A 14,871-nucleotide genomic window follows, 5' to 3' on the forward strand; every position below is an offset into this window, starting at 1 on the left:
CCAAAAGTAACACATGTTTAACAGTAGCTGGATGGGGATCCCAAGCTCTGCCAGCTGAAGACTTCCCCCTGATGGTAACAAAAACGCTACTCTCCACGATACTGGCACCTGCACATGCTCAGTGTTCAGATCATGCCTGCTGTAGACTGCCAAAGTAGAAAGAAGCATTTTCCAGCCAGCTGAGATTTTTTTTTGGTGGTGGTGGGGGAGAACACTTGGTGCCCACCCACTTCTTGCCTAGGCTCACCCAAAATCTGTTGTCTGGCTACGCCCCTGCATTATAGAATACTAAACAAGCCCAAAATCAAAAGTAAGGCTCCATGAACCCCTCCAATTCCATTAGTATAACTACAACCTCTACCTTTTCCTTTATGCTGGCTGCTCTGCGCATGCCACAAAGGCCCAGCTGTCAAAACAAAACAAAAAAACCCCACAAACAGGTGTGTTTCGGGAGGGGGCAAAGGCGCTCGTCATGAACGTCCTGTATGGACGCCTTGCCCCCCCCGCTGCTCTCCGCTTCCCCCCCCCCCCCGAAAAATCTCCAATTTTAGCAGCCCCGGGCCAGCCCTCTGCTCTTCCTGTGTATTCTCCCACACTAGCTCCGCCTCCTGCCATGCTCCGGTCCTGTGCCCCGCCCCCGCCACCCCCCCTTTGGTCGTGGCTGCCGCTCCCCCCCTCCAATGACCCCCCCCTTTGCCTTACCGGCCCGTGCAGCGCCTGTCACCTCTGCTGCACGGGCAAGAACAGCTGATCGGCGATTCAGAAGGCCTCCTCAGATGTCTCTTCTTTCTTCCTGGGTCTTTTCACAAATATGATTGAGACTAGGTTGCTGAAGAAAGTGGCACAACTTTGTATTTCTTTTACAAAAAACAAGGCCCTGCTATGTTCCTGTTTGTGCTTTTGGGGAAAATGTTCAAGCTGGCAGTCTTGAGACCAAAGTCATGCATATTTTTTACCTATGGGCTTTTTTACGCCAGTTTTCAAAGCGAACACACGTGTGACTTCCATTTGAAAATTCTTCTGGTTATTTGCACCTACTTATTCTAGGAATAAGATTTTGATAGAAAAGCATGCATACAGTTTGAAAATTCCATCTTGGTGCATCCTTTTTTTCACCCCTGTCCTGAACACAACCCCTGTAACGACTCCTCTCGGTGGCTAGAAGCATGGCTGTCCTGGAACAATGTGAAGACTTTTAGCCGTGCTCAGGGAGGACAATTTTCAGACGGTCAATTAGTGCAGGCAAAATGCTTTTTACCCATGTAAATCCCTTTAGAAATTGCGGTAGTGATTCTCACATTGCAAATGCGACGAAGTCCATAATTGAATGGGCTTTGTCGCATTTGCCGCACTGGGAATCATTACCACGGCTTTGTAAAAGGAGCTGTGGATACCCGCCTCCTAATGGAGACATCCGCTGTTGGCTCACTGTGATGACCCCCTCCCCTCCCGCCGAGATAAATATACACTGTGTCCGGAAAAAACAGGACTGCCCATATTTTTCCAAACCCCAAAACAAATGTACTATTATTAAAAAATTATTACTATTATTGACCGAGGTTACTGCAAGATGCTGTAAAAACTGGATGACCCCGTTTTCAAAATGGGAAAGGACAGCAAAATATAGGCAACAGTCCGCAACTAAGCGCAGTGATCAACAAACAAGAAGCCCAGAAATTCTAAAGCGTTGTAATGTTTATTAAAACAATCACCTGTGCAATCAGGTGCACCAGCTAATGATGTGGGAAGAAAGGGAGGCAAAAGGTTCACATGCACGTAAAACGTGTTTTCTCAAAGTTTGGGGGAATATGCTGAAAGCCTTAACTCAGAGAGGAAGAAGCCTCATTCTTAATACGTTATAACTGAGATAGTGTGGGGGCATATATTGGTGGGCACATACAAACATATGCACATCCTCTTGACCCGAAGGGGGGGGGAGAGGGAGTGGTAGAGGTAGGATATTGGGGGGGGGGGGGGGGCAGCTGCTAACAGGTGGATGGTAGTTTGCATATCTTACTATACAATTGATAATTTAGGTGGTGGATACATTGGATTTAATAAATAAAAAGGTGGAGATCAAAGTAGAAAGACGGGAAGTGGGGGAAGTAATGAAGGGCTGGAAACTTTAAAATGCTTAATAATGTAAAAGAAAGAGTTCTCCGTTTAGGTGGAACCTTTCAATTGAGGTTTCCCTGTAAATGTCTTATTACTATTAATTCCATATCATATATTTTTTTTGACCCAGAAAAATTACAAGAATTTATTTCCTCTAAAGAATAATGTTGTAATAGGCACTGTATTAGGTGCTACTCGGCTGCGATTTACCGTCACCCTCTCTCTCTGTTCACTTAAATTGATTATTCTTTAACAGTTATTTTCCTAGATCTTGGATCATAATTTGTGGTCGATATAATGTTGGATAATTTCTGCTTCGAACTGAATTTTCTTTATTTTAGTCTTGATCGATTTATGTTGTATTGCATAAATGTAAATTTGAATAAAGCATAAATAAAAAATAAAAAAAAAAATGTTTAATAATGGAGTATGTCAGGCAAAATTATCACGCTTATCTCATGTTTAGTTTACTACACTCTGTATAACTGACAATTCATGTACACGCATGGTTGTGGTTTTTTTTTTTTTTTTGGGGGCAAAAAAAATATGAAAACTAAAACAATCACCTGATGTGGCCACATTTCACCCACAGGCTGTATCAGGGGTAAAAACTGGTATAAAAACAAACAGTAGAATATTTATCACATAAAATCATAAATAGTATAGATAAAATCAAATGAACACAAATTAAAACAATGTATAAAACGCTTAGGGCTCCTTATACAGAGCGGTGGTAAGCCCAATGCAGGCTTACCGCTCGCACTTTCGGGACTACCGCTGGCCCAACGCGGCCGCTGGTGGTAGTCCCGCCTCGAACGTGCGCCATATCTGGGGGAAAAAGAAAATCCAGAGAAATGGCTTGCACGGTGGTATCCCGGCGGTAATAAGGCAGCGGGTTACCACTGGGTTAGCGGGGAAACCCTTATCACCACCTCAATAGGTGGCGGTAAGGGCTCCACGTCGCGTGGCCACACCTGGGGTCTTTTTACTTGTTGCAGTAAAATGGCCCCTGCCACCAGTTCAGGGCCCTTTTTCCAACAGCTTGGTAAAACAGCCCCATAATGAAACACAAATAATAAAATCTATAACATTAACATGCACAGTCAATAATGAAAAAAATATATATTAAGGACCCCTTTTCCAAAGGCGCATTAGGCTCTACGCACGTGCAGAGCGCGTCAAAATGAGACTAGCACCAGGCTACCGCATCTCCCTGGCGGTAATTTCAGATTTGGCACGTGTCCATAATGCCTGGATGATTTACTTCCTCCCACGCGTGGTCTGACACTTGGCACATGCAAATGGTCACTGTGTGTGCAACGTGTGAGCCCTTCCTGCTAGATTAATGGGTGGCATTAAGGGCCAGTTTTAGGTGTGTGCTGGTTTCAGTTTTACCGCATGCCCTTTTCCTGTCCCATTGAAAAAAGCCCTTTTTAGCAGACGCGGAAAAAACTGACCCAGAGCACGCCCAAAACACGCGCCTACACTGCTGCAGGCCACTTTTTACTGCGGCTTTAGTAAAAGGACCCCTAGAATTTTTAACATTTGTGTAAAGTAGTGTGGTAGCAGTGTTAGTCCACTTTTAAAGGTAATAAATAGAATTAAATCAAACCATAGAAAAGAAAATAAGATGATGCCTTTTTTTTAATTGGACATGGCTGAGTTTACACAATGTGGTGAAGGCGGTTAGCTTGGCAGAGTTTAAAACGGGGTTAGACAGTTTCCTAAAGGACAAGTCCATAAACCACTACTAAATGGACTTGGGAAAAATCCACAATTCCATGGAATAACATGTATAGAATATTTGTACGTTTGGGAAACTCGCCAGGCGCCCTTGGCCTGGATTAGCCGCTGTCGTGGACAGGATGCTGGGCTTGATGGACCCTTGGTCTTTTCCCAGTGTGGCATTACTTATGTACTTATGACACAATATTAAACACTTTACAGAACCAGAACATAGCACCAATGATCTTATGGTAAGAACACTAAAAGGAAATTTAAGACATTCTAGGAACACAAGACCTTTGAAGTCAAAATGATCAAATATTTTGATACCCACCAGACAGGACTTAACAAAGATCTGGGCTTTCTATCCCACTATAAACCATAAAAATTCTACTGCTTTGTCACTCTCCTATCTGCCATACATCTCTCTCTGTCTCTCATCCACCCAGCTCTCCCCGTTTCTCACCTAACCTACCCCTCTCTTTTCCTGTGAGAATGTCATTGAAATGCCTCAGTGTTTCACTTTATATTCTGATATTGGTCAACATTTGCTTATTTCTGACCTGAAGAAAAAATGTCCCTCGAAAGCTAATCAAAAGATGTATTTAGTCCAATAAAAAATGTATCATATTATTTTCTTTTCTGTTTTGATTTATTTCCATTTATTAGCACATTATTGGATTTCAGGAATGGCCTTTCAACTCAACCAGGATCTGCACACGTTTTCTAACCACAGTTCTTTAGAAAGATGGTCACAAACATCATTGGGTCAGAGATCACAGTAGCCATCTAAGAACAGTGCATAGCTTCTTCTAGAAAGCAGAGAGAAGGATCAGCTAATGTGTAAAGTGTTCGTACTGAAACATAAGCTAATGTAGATGATGATGGTAAATAAGGATCAACTGGCACTTCCAGCCTGCCCATTTGTCTTCCTCTCTGGTTCTCTCTGACTTTGGGTAGATGAATTCCAAAACTTAAACCAACACCTCATAGTAACATATATAGTAACATAGTAGATGACGGCAGAAAAAGACCTGCACGGTCCATCCAGTCTGCCCAACAAGACAACTCATGTGTACTATTTTTTGTGTATACCCTACTTTGATTTGTACCTATGCTCTTCAGGGCACAGACCGTATAAGTCTGCCCAGCACTATCCCCGCCTCCCAACCACCAGCCCCGCCTCCCAACCACCGGCTCTGGCAGACTGTATAAGTCTGCCCAGCACTATCCCCGCCTCCCGCCACCGGCTTTGGCACAGACAGTATAAGTCTGCCCAGCACTATCCTTGCCTCCCAACCTCCAGTCCCGCCTCCCACCACTGGCTCTGGCACAGACCGTAGAAGTCTGCCCCGCACTATCCCCGCCTCCCAACCTACAGCCCCGCCTCCCACTACCGGCTCTGCTATCTAATCTCGGTTAAGCTCCTGAGGATCCATTCCTTCTGAACAGGATTCCTTTATGTTTATCCCACGCATGTTTGAATTCCGTTACCGTTTTCATCTCCACCACCTCCCACGGGAGGGCATTCCAAGCATCCACCACTCGCTCCGTGAAGAAATACTTCCTGACATTTTTCTTGAGTCTGCCCCCCTTGAATCTCATTTCATGTCCTCTCGTTCTACCGCCTTCGTATCTCTGGAAAAGGTTCGTTTGCGGATTAATACCTTTCAAATATTTGAACGTCCTCCAGGGTATACATGTTCAGGTCAGCAAGTCTCTCCTCATACGTCTTGTTACGCAAATCCCATACCATTCTCGTAGCTTTTCTTTGCAACTCTATCCCTTTCAATGTCTCTATATCTTTTCCAAGCATGTTTAAGCAGGAGAAAGTAGAAGCTGATCAAAAGGATGAATCCAACACTGGAGCTGTAATAAAAACTACTACTACTATTTACTACTATTTAGCATTTCTATAGCGCTACAAGGCATACTTTTATTGATGCAAATGTTCGTTTTTATTACAGCTCCAGTGTTGGATTCGTCCTTTTGATCAGCCTCTACTTTCTTCTGCTGGATTCTTTTGGCGTAGACTTTCCCTGTTTGTGTTCCGAATTGTAAGCATGTTTAAAGCATGTCACCATGATGGTCACCACCACCCTCTGCTTGTCATCTTCCTTTTCGTTTCTTACAATCTTTATAACTATAATTGTTAATTTGTACAGCGCTGCGTAACCCTAGTAGCGCTCTAGAAATGTTAAGTAGTAGTAGTAAGTAGTAGTAGTATGTTGGGCACCCAGGGCCCCTTCTCATGTTTTACCAATATGCAAAGCGTCATATCTCAGGCATATGGCTTCATAGCAGCTCAACTGAAGACCTGAGACAAGTTGAGGTGTATTTTCAAAGCAATCTATGAAACTTTGCAAGTTTAAGTGCTTTGACAATGAGCACTTGAAGGTCTCCTGTGTGCTGATGTTGGGCCATTGGGCATGACCTTCTACCCAAACACTGCCAGCCCCGTTGAAAGGTTTCTTTAAGACAACTGTATGGGCAATTCTATTAATCAAATGTTCTAGCTGGGAATTAAAACAAAATCATTACATCTCCACTTTTTCAGTTTAATTTTTACTTTATTTGGAAGGCGATTTAGTAATGTTGCACTCTTCCTTAGCAAAACCCCATACAGGCCCTCATGCTGATAAGAGTCAAGTACTAACACAGCTCAAAGAGCTATGAGCAAATTTAAGTAAGGAGTCAGGTTCAAGCAGGGAGTGTGACCATTACATTAAAAAAAAGGCTCACCTTTTATTTAAGAAAATATGCCAGTACTTAAGAAATAAATACTAGAGGCTGGCTGAGTGGCTCAGATGCATGGAGCCTTGGGTTTTGTTTCCAGCATAGGACTTCCACATCTACCGTGTTTCCCCGAAAATAAGACACTCTCTTATATTAATTTTTGCTCCCAAAAATGCGCTAGGTCTTATTTTCAGGGGCTGTCTTATTTTTCGAGGAACCATCGGGGTTGGATAGGGGTTGGCCCGCCCGCCCTCCGTTGTTCCTGGAACTAATTTTAAACGCCTCCTTTCACCTTCGCAGCAAGCAGCAGCAGGGCAGGCCACTCCTTCCTTCCGTGTCCCGCCCTCGCCTGATGTAACGTCCGCGAGGGTGGGGCATGGAAGGAAGGAGAGGTCTGCCCTGCTGCTGCTTGCTGCGGTGAAAGGAGGCATTTAAGGTTAGTTCCGGGAGCGACCTCGGGTGGGTAGAGGGGGGGCCCGGCGACCTCGGGTGGTGGGGCGGCCTTGTCTGGCTCTCGGCGGCCCTGCTTTCAAACAAAAATTTGCTAGGTCTTATTTTCGGGGGAGGCCTTATTTCTACCAATTGAGGAAAACCTCTACTAGGTCTTATTTTCGGGGGATGTCTTACTTTCGGGGAAACAGGGTAGGATGGCTGGTGCTGGGCATGCAGTGAAGGCAGTATTCAAAATCCCTGGTGGAGGAGGAAAAGAGTTTCAGTCCTCATGTAATGGTGACACCCAGCTGAAGACACACCAATTGCAAGATTCTGGAAGCAGCCCCGGCGCACGGAACCTGGCTGAGGTCTGTCACCAAAACAACCAGACAAGGTGGGGCAAGATAAAATCCCTGAGCGGTTGAAAAGGAGCCAGAACCCAGCCCCTGGTTCTGATTAAGATTAAGTTGGATTCCCAACTTCAGTAAAAAAAAAAAGGAGAACTCAGAATATGAGGGGACAGCAGAGCCGAGAACCTTGTGAGTTAATCCTGTGATGAGTCTCTACTGTACTGCTGCTTAGAGAAGGGGAAAAAAATGAAGTCTTAATCTGAGCACACATTTGGTAATTATTTATTTTCTGAATGAGGCGTCAACAGACAGGATGGGAGCCATTAATAACATGCTCAGGTGTTGTGCTGTTTGATTTCTCTGTGACTGGAACAGTCTTATCACATGGTAAAGAAAGCAATCTGATTTCTGCACAATAATAATTAATAATAAAAAACTGTATATGCAATACCGGTTACATACGTAAATGCTTTTCAAAATACATACAGAAAAAAAACCAACCTTATTATAAAGAACATTTCATATTCTCGTACAAAACAAGTAAATACAAAGATTGAGGGCTCATGTACAGAAAAACAAAATAACATAAAATCAAATAAAATACAGTTAAATACATACACCACTGCGCATGTTAGAGTGGGAGCACCTGGGGGAGAGAACTGGTTGGGTATTAGAAGTGAAGATCTGGTGACCGTAAGGTCAAATAAAAAAATGAAAAACACTCTAGGTGAAGCTGTGTTTTTCAACACTAGCGGCCAGCCCTGATAGAGTGTGCAGACTTCACGATACTCTTTGGAAATGAAAGAAACGAGCAAAAAGCACAGTTTGCTCCCTATGCTCAGGGACAGTGCAATGTAAGGGTGCGGGGAGGGGGTCATTCTCAGCCTGCTAAGCCCCATTCTGGTACCTGCACATCAGGGATTTTGCTTAGACAGGGGCCAGCCTGGAACTCATTCCCTTCCCCCTCAAAACATGGAGGAAAGATTTCTCTTCCAGTGTTTCTGAGATGTGGCAGAGAGACAGTAAAGTCTGCTGGAGACACATGATGGAAGGGATATAGAGAAGGGCTGCAAGCATAATCCTCTCCAAGCTCCCCGGGAAACTCTGGCACTGGCTCTCATTTACACAGCTACAACGGGTATTTCACCTTCTGAAATACTGGCGCCCAACTTGGTACGGTGAGAGACTTTCTATGAGTTGCACTCGCTGGCCGGAAGCAGGAGGGGTAAAACCATAAGGTGTCTTGTGGGACCCTTGGAATGCGAAGCTCTTTCAGGTAGTCTCTCGTGGACAGACTACCATTAAGACTCCAGTTTTTGCAAAGTAGATTAAGTCCAATAGCAGCAAAGCAGTACTGGTGATGACCGATACACTCAAGGAAAAGTGCACCCTTCAATAAGGATAGGAGTCGGGTACATAGAGCTACCCTTCAACCCTTTCTGAACGTCCAGGATGAGAAAAGACTTTCCGGAACATACAGTAAATCTGTTAAATTAATTCTCTCACTCTTTGAATCTCACTATCACTCATACACTGTATGAACCAGACGTACCTTTAAGTATCATGATTTAACAACATAAAACAACATATCTACATATATATATATATAAAACCTAAAAAGACAGTAACTGAAGGGGATTTCCCCACTCAGCATCTCGGCCACCCTCTTTAACAATTAAACCAAGAAAAATGGGAACCTAAGTTAGCTCTTTCTGTGTAAAGCAGAGTCCACGTATTCCAAAATTCCCGATCCTTCTTGAAACAGAAAACAAAGTAAAGATGACCAAGTAGGTGGAGGAAACGAGGGAGAGATCCGCCTGACAAATGAGTGGAAGGCGGAGCTGCCTCTGGAGTAAGGGGAGGAGTCTGTTAAGGAAAGGAAACAAGGGAGGGACTTCCTATGTGAAGAAGTAGATTTTGCTTCTCTGAAACGGAGTCTACTGTGTAGCTTAGGACGAGGAATCATCTTTAAAGGATATTGTTTCCATAAAAAAAAATTGGGGAAAAGCCTGATAAGCAGATAACGAGAAGATGAGGTTTCCTATACAAATAAGAACATAGGAGGTAAGGCTAGAAGAGGGGGCCTATTCTATAAAGTAATCTGGGCACCCACTTTTCTAGTGTAACAGGTGACACACACACAGGCATGAGTGCTAATGCCTGTCACAAAGTGACACATCCCCTAGCCTCCCCTATCCACCGTGTCATGAGCCAAGCAGGGGAAGACACTGGAGGGGGCATGATTTTTGTGGCTGCGCTGCTTGCGTGGCCCTTGGGACGGCACTATGCAAGTGCTCACGCCTAAATGCCAGATACACGTGTAACGTTTAATACTGTATAAGTTACATGCCTGTCAGTCCCACTCTGCCTACCTGTAACATACACACTATGAAAGATATGCGCATATTTAGGGAATAGCGCTTAAGAGGAAACGTTAGCATTTACATGCATGTCTGCAGATGTGTGTGCCATTATTTTACACCTGGGCAGCGGTTCCCAAACTGTGTTCTGTGGCTCCCTGGTGCGCCGCAGCAAATCCTGAACTCCCTCCCACCACCACCACCCGAACTGCTGCTGCTCCCTCATTATGTCTCTTTTTCTCTTCCCTTCGCCGTGCGTCCTGCATCTCTCCTTCTCCCTTCCACCAGCTCGCTGTAGCCCCAGGCCCCTGTACCTCTCTGGCAGCGACAATTGAGACAGTTTTCCACCAACGTCGGAGCTGCCCTCTTCTCTGGAGCGCCCCGCCTACTTTGATGCAACTTCCTGTTATCCGCATAGGCGGGAGACACCTGAGAAGAGGTCCCGATGCTGACGGAAAACTTTCTTAAGCCGCTGCCAGGAGAGGTAAAGGGGAAGAGAGACTTGATTGGAGGAGGAAGGCTGAAGGGGAGAGAAGTCAGACTGTTCAGGGGGTGGGCAGGCCTGGAAGACAGAGGAAGAGACGTGGCACTCAAGTGGGGTAGGGTGGGCAGGGCAGGATAGTACAGGAGGAAGGGGAAAAAAAGAAGAGAGAAGCTGAATATGGGGAGAAAAAAGGACAAAGAAAAGATGCTGGGCAGGGATGTATATTGGAACAGGAAAAGGGGGAGATGGAGACACAGGGGGGCAGAGGAGGCCCCCCCCAGGGCTGCTCCAGTTGAAGGTGAGCAGCAGAAAAATGCAGGGGGCGGAGTGGAGAACTGTGTGTGTGTGTGTGTGTGGGGGGGGGGGGGTTCTCAATCCAGTCCCTGAAACACACCCGGACATTTAGGTTTCCAGGATATCAAAAACGAATATGCACAAGACTAATTTGCATGCACTAACTCCATTCTATGCAAATCTAACTCATGCATAGTCAGTGGGGGTATCCTGAAAACCTGACTGGTTAGGTGTGTTCCGAGAACTGGATTAAGAACCCCTGCTCTAAACATTGATGTGTATAATCGGTGCGTAACCCGTTACGCTCTACTTTATAGACTTACCCCCCCCCCCCCAAAATGTGGCAGGAGATATGGCTTCTGTTAAAGATAGGACCTGGGAGGGGCTACGGTGCAAAGAATTGAAAGAGGGGAGCGTCTGCAGCGATCAGCGAATCTTACTTGGAAAACAAGAAGATGAATATGGAGCAGGAGGGCGGCGGATATTATTTTAATGGATCGTTAAAATCAGAGCTCATTTGAGTTTCTACCAGGAGTGGCAGGTGTTCCTACATAGCTAAAACAGTCATTTTGTGGTTTAAAAAACAAAACAAAGTAATAAACAACTAACCAAACATGGCTTTTCTTGTACTTTTCTCCTGTAAAACATCTTTTTTTCACTGGGGAGCGAAAGTTAGTTCCTTTTTCCCCATGCCCAGTGTCTATTCTCAATTGATCACATCCCTATTTCTGGTCACCCAAGGACACCAGCTCCAGTGTATGACTTGTGCTCTTCCAATGCACAGTTCCCTCCCTACCCTCCACCCCCAGTTGTTTGTCCTAAAGAGTACATTTTACCATGTACAAGAAGTTTGATAACAAATGTGTACCCCTTCCCTCCCTTTCTTCTCAGGTTCCAGTCATTAGAAGCTGGAAACATGACTTTTAATGTTTTCTGTGTGTCAAAGATTCCATCGAGACAGTGAACAACAGAAAGCACGCCAACTATGTGTGTGTTTACACGCAAGTTACACTGATTGCCTCTTGCACTCCATTCAAATGTTCCACAAGTTTTACCCACAGCTACAGTGGGACTCTGGCGGGTTTGAAAATCACAAAATCAACAAACATAAAAGATCAGGGTTGGTGCGCTGAATAAAGACTAAAGGATGGATACCATCAGTCCAGGAGCCCTGAAACTCTACCTCAGCAGTATCATTCAGCTTCACGTGGCGCAGGGTCCTGGGCACCACCCCAGACCCCCAAAGCCAACCCTAAAAGGTTTCAGCAATCTCAGGATTCCAGAGGCTGTAAAAATGATAACCAGAGCCTACCTCCTGCAGATGGCTGGTGGAAGGAGGAGGAGGAGGATGTGAGGCACTGGGATGCAGGGGTGAGGGTGTAATTATTATTTAAAAAGTTAACAAAATCTTTGCTTCCACATTGTTTCAAGTCAGTGCCACCTGATTTCACCTCCGTACGTGTAAAGGTGGTAGGGGAGGGGAAATGTCATTGTGCATCAGTGTCACTGTTCCAGGGTCACGACCTCCACTGCCTGGCCATCCATGGTGACGCTGGCATCTGCTATCCTTGTGGTGACTGGAGCCATGGCGACCTGGACAGGCCCATTACCCTGGGTCAGGCTGGTTACCACAGTCTGGTACATGCTGACAGGAATCTGGACCAGACCTGTAGAGAGGAGGACAGTAAAGCTTAAAGAGAGTATCCATCAGACACCACGAAAATCAGTGCCCCACCAAAGATAATTACTGTATACCAATATATACAAACGAAGCCTGTCAAAGGAGCAGGTGAATAAAACAAACGAGCCAGAACACAGCCTGTCCTGTTACAACCCTGATATGTGAGAACAGAGGGCGACCTCTTGTGAAATATCCAGAGCAGACAAGGTGGGGTATGGTGGCGAAGCTATTCATTCCAAATAAATTTCCCACAGTTGTTTGACATTCAGTAGTACACTGGATAAAAATACAACATGAATTATGTAGAGTAATTTCCTTTAAAGTGAATTTCCCAACCATTGTGTGAAAGGTAGATTTAAGGACCGATGAGAAAGCTTGGAATAGAGCCATACACTGACACTTAGCATATGGCTTCCTAATGAAAGCATAACACAAAGTTAAAGCTGGAGGAGTGGCCTAGTGGTTAGGGTGGTGGACTTTGGTCCTGAGGAACTGAGTTCGATTCCCACTTCAGGCACAGGCAGCTCCTTGTGACTCTGGGCAAGTCACTTAACCCTCCATTGCCCCATGTAAGCCGCATTGAGCCTGCCATGACTGGGAAAGCGCGGGGTACAAATGTAACAAAAAAAAAGCTCAACAATGCAATAAGCAAATAGCATGGAAATTACCACTACATTTAAAAATGTGTGCTGTCAGAGAAAAAGTAGCACACTCTACTATGATAATGTGCATTTGCTGCAAAATGTCTCACTTCCTATCAGGGTGTGAGCAGGGATTAGCTAGCTTATACACTGGCAGGAAAAAAAAAAAATCCCACTGGACTCCCTCCTCTACCCTCCCCCCCCCCCCCCCCCCCAAAAAAAAAAAAAAAAAAAAGATCCAGTGGTCTAGTGGATCCCTTCACTTCCTGCAGGTCCTCCACACCCAACCTGAGAGATGACTTCCTGATTCAACGGCCTCCCCTCCAAAAATCTCTGGTGGTCTTATGGACACTGAAACAGACCCAGTTGAAAGGCAGGAGTGATTTCCACTCACTCCTGCATCCCCCCCCTCTGTTGCAGAATGGTGTCTGACCCCATGCAGTGCATCCTGGAATGCACTGCACAGGTTCACCTGCCAAAGAAGTGTTGATTCCTTACCGCAGTGCAAAAGCAGGATCATGTGGGCATTGCTCCTGCCTCCTGACTGCAGGGGAAGGGGATTCAGGGGGCTGCTGTCCACTAGATCAGGGATTTATTTGGGGGGAAGGGTTGGGGTATACAGATTTCTTTTTTTGGAGGGGGGGTCAGGGGTCAGTGATTGAGGCGGTGGGGATCTGGATTAACGATCTGATGTGAAGTGTTACGCTTTCCTCAGATTACCAAAGCTAACGTACAGGTCCCTTTATATCTGCTATGACTTGGCGTTAAAGCCCTGGCATCATGCTTGGCCTTTCGCTGTGCAGCAGCACTTCTCTGCACCTGCTCCAAATAGTTAATTAGCAGATTACCATATGCTATGTGGCACACACAGGCTTCGTTCTGTTTCTGTGAGTCTGACGTCCTGCATGACGTCAGACTAGAATGAAGCCTTGCGCGGGATTGGGAAGAAGAGGACCTCGGCTCGGCTGGCGGGGGTTGGGGTCCCCCGCCAGCAAAGGTAGGCGACGGCAGGGGGGGGGGGGGTGTCAAGAGGGTCGTCGGCAGTGGGGTCCAGGGGCAAATTTACGGGGGCCCAGGCCCCCATACTGGCTACGCCACTGCTGTGTGCACCAAGCCTTTGCACAGGGTTGGCTTGTGTGCAAAACCGCTGAGTCATGTGCTAGAGCTGCACAAAGCCTAAGCACACTTTATCGCATCAGCCCCTCAGTTCCCCTGATCATTCTCATGAACCATATTTATGCTAGGATTTACTCTTAGCACTCAAAATCTAAGGAAACCCTCATATGGACCATAGACACTCATCATATACACTAAACTTTTATCTGTCAGTTCTGGGATAGATTGTGTCAAATATTAAGTAATCTAAATTTTGCTCAGGATGTCAACAGGAGACAGCAGATCCGAATATTAAAATATTTTAAAAATGAAACAACCGCCATGGAGGGTCTACATAGATGACCACTATGTAGATACAAAGATGAATCACAATCATTACCTGTAAGCCTTCTGAAATTTTTTTTTTAATGATGTCTCAAATGTGTATCTCAAAATATCTCTTACATGCTTACTCCTTGCTTTTGGTAATATGAACTAACATGAATACAGCATGCTAATAGCAAAGAGAGCTCCTGTTCTGTCCGGACGATGGTAGGCCTTTCCGGAAAACGTCCAAAGACTGTCAAAAATCAAGGTTGCTTTTTTTCTGTAAAGAACACTGATCAACATTCTGGCAGTGCCTGTGTCGGGGAAATGGAGTATCACATTAAAGTGCCTGCATGCAGTGTAAAATAGCTTTTTATATGCATGCTCTACGTATGGCTGTCCATCCATACAGTGGAACAGGAGAGAAGGAGTTGGGAAGGTAGGCTCTTTCCAAATGCAGAGACGGACATACGATTAAAAATAGTTTATTGGTAACATCAAACACATATATGACTCAACACAGCTGTGTTTCGGCACTGTAGCACCTTCTTCAGGAGTCTTATGAAGGACTATGGTGTTAAAATCCAGCTAAATATATAGTGGAAGTGGGACCACAATCCACAATCCAGAC

At 45.2% G+C, this 14,871-nt stretch overlaps 1 protein-coding gene across 5 annotated transcripts in view; it reads right to left on the minus strand.

Annotated features, from left to right (window-relative positions):
- Nucleotides 1–7,623: 7,623 nt before the first annotated feature.
- The window catches only part of NRF1 (nuclear respiratory factor 1), a 139,621-nt gene continuing 132,373 nt past the window's right edge, over nucleotides 7,624–14,871 (minus strand). For all 5 annotated transcript variants that reach the window (XM_030216052.1, XM_030216055.1, XM_030216053.1 and 2 more), the window contains one exon: nucleotides 7,624–12,163. In XM_030216052.1, the coding sequence (XP_030071912.1) occupies nucleotides 12,000–12,163 (164 nt within the window). In that variant the 3' untranslated portion in view covers nucleotides 7,624–11,999. The remainder of the gene's footprint in view (nucleotides 12,164–14,871) is intronic.

Source organism: Microcaecilia unicolor, chromosome 10, assembly GCF_901765095.1.
Source record: "Microcaecilia unicolor chromosome 10, aMicUni1.1, whole genome shotgun sequence".
NCBI lineage: Eukaryota > Metazoa > Chordata > Amphibia > Gymnophiona > Siphonopidae > Microcaecilia > Microcaecilia unicolor.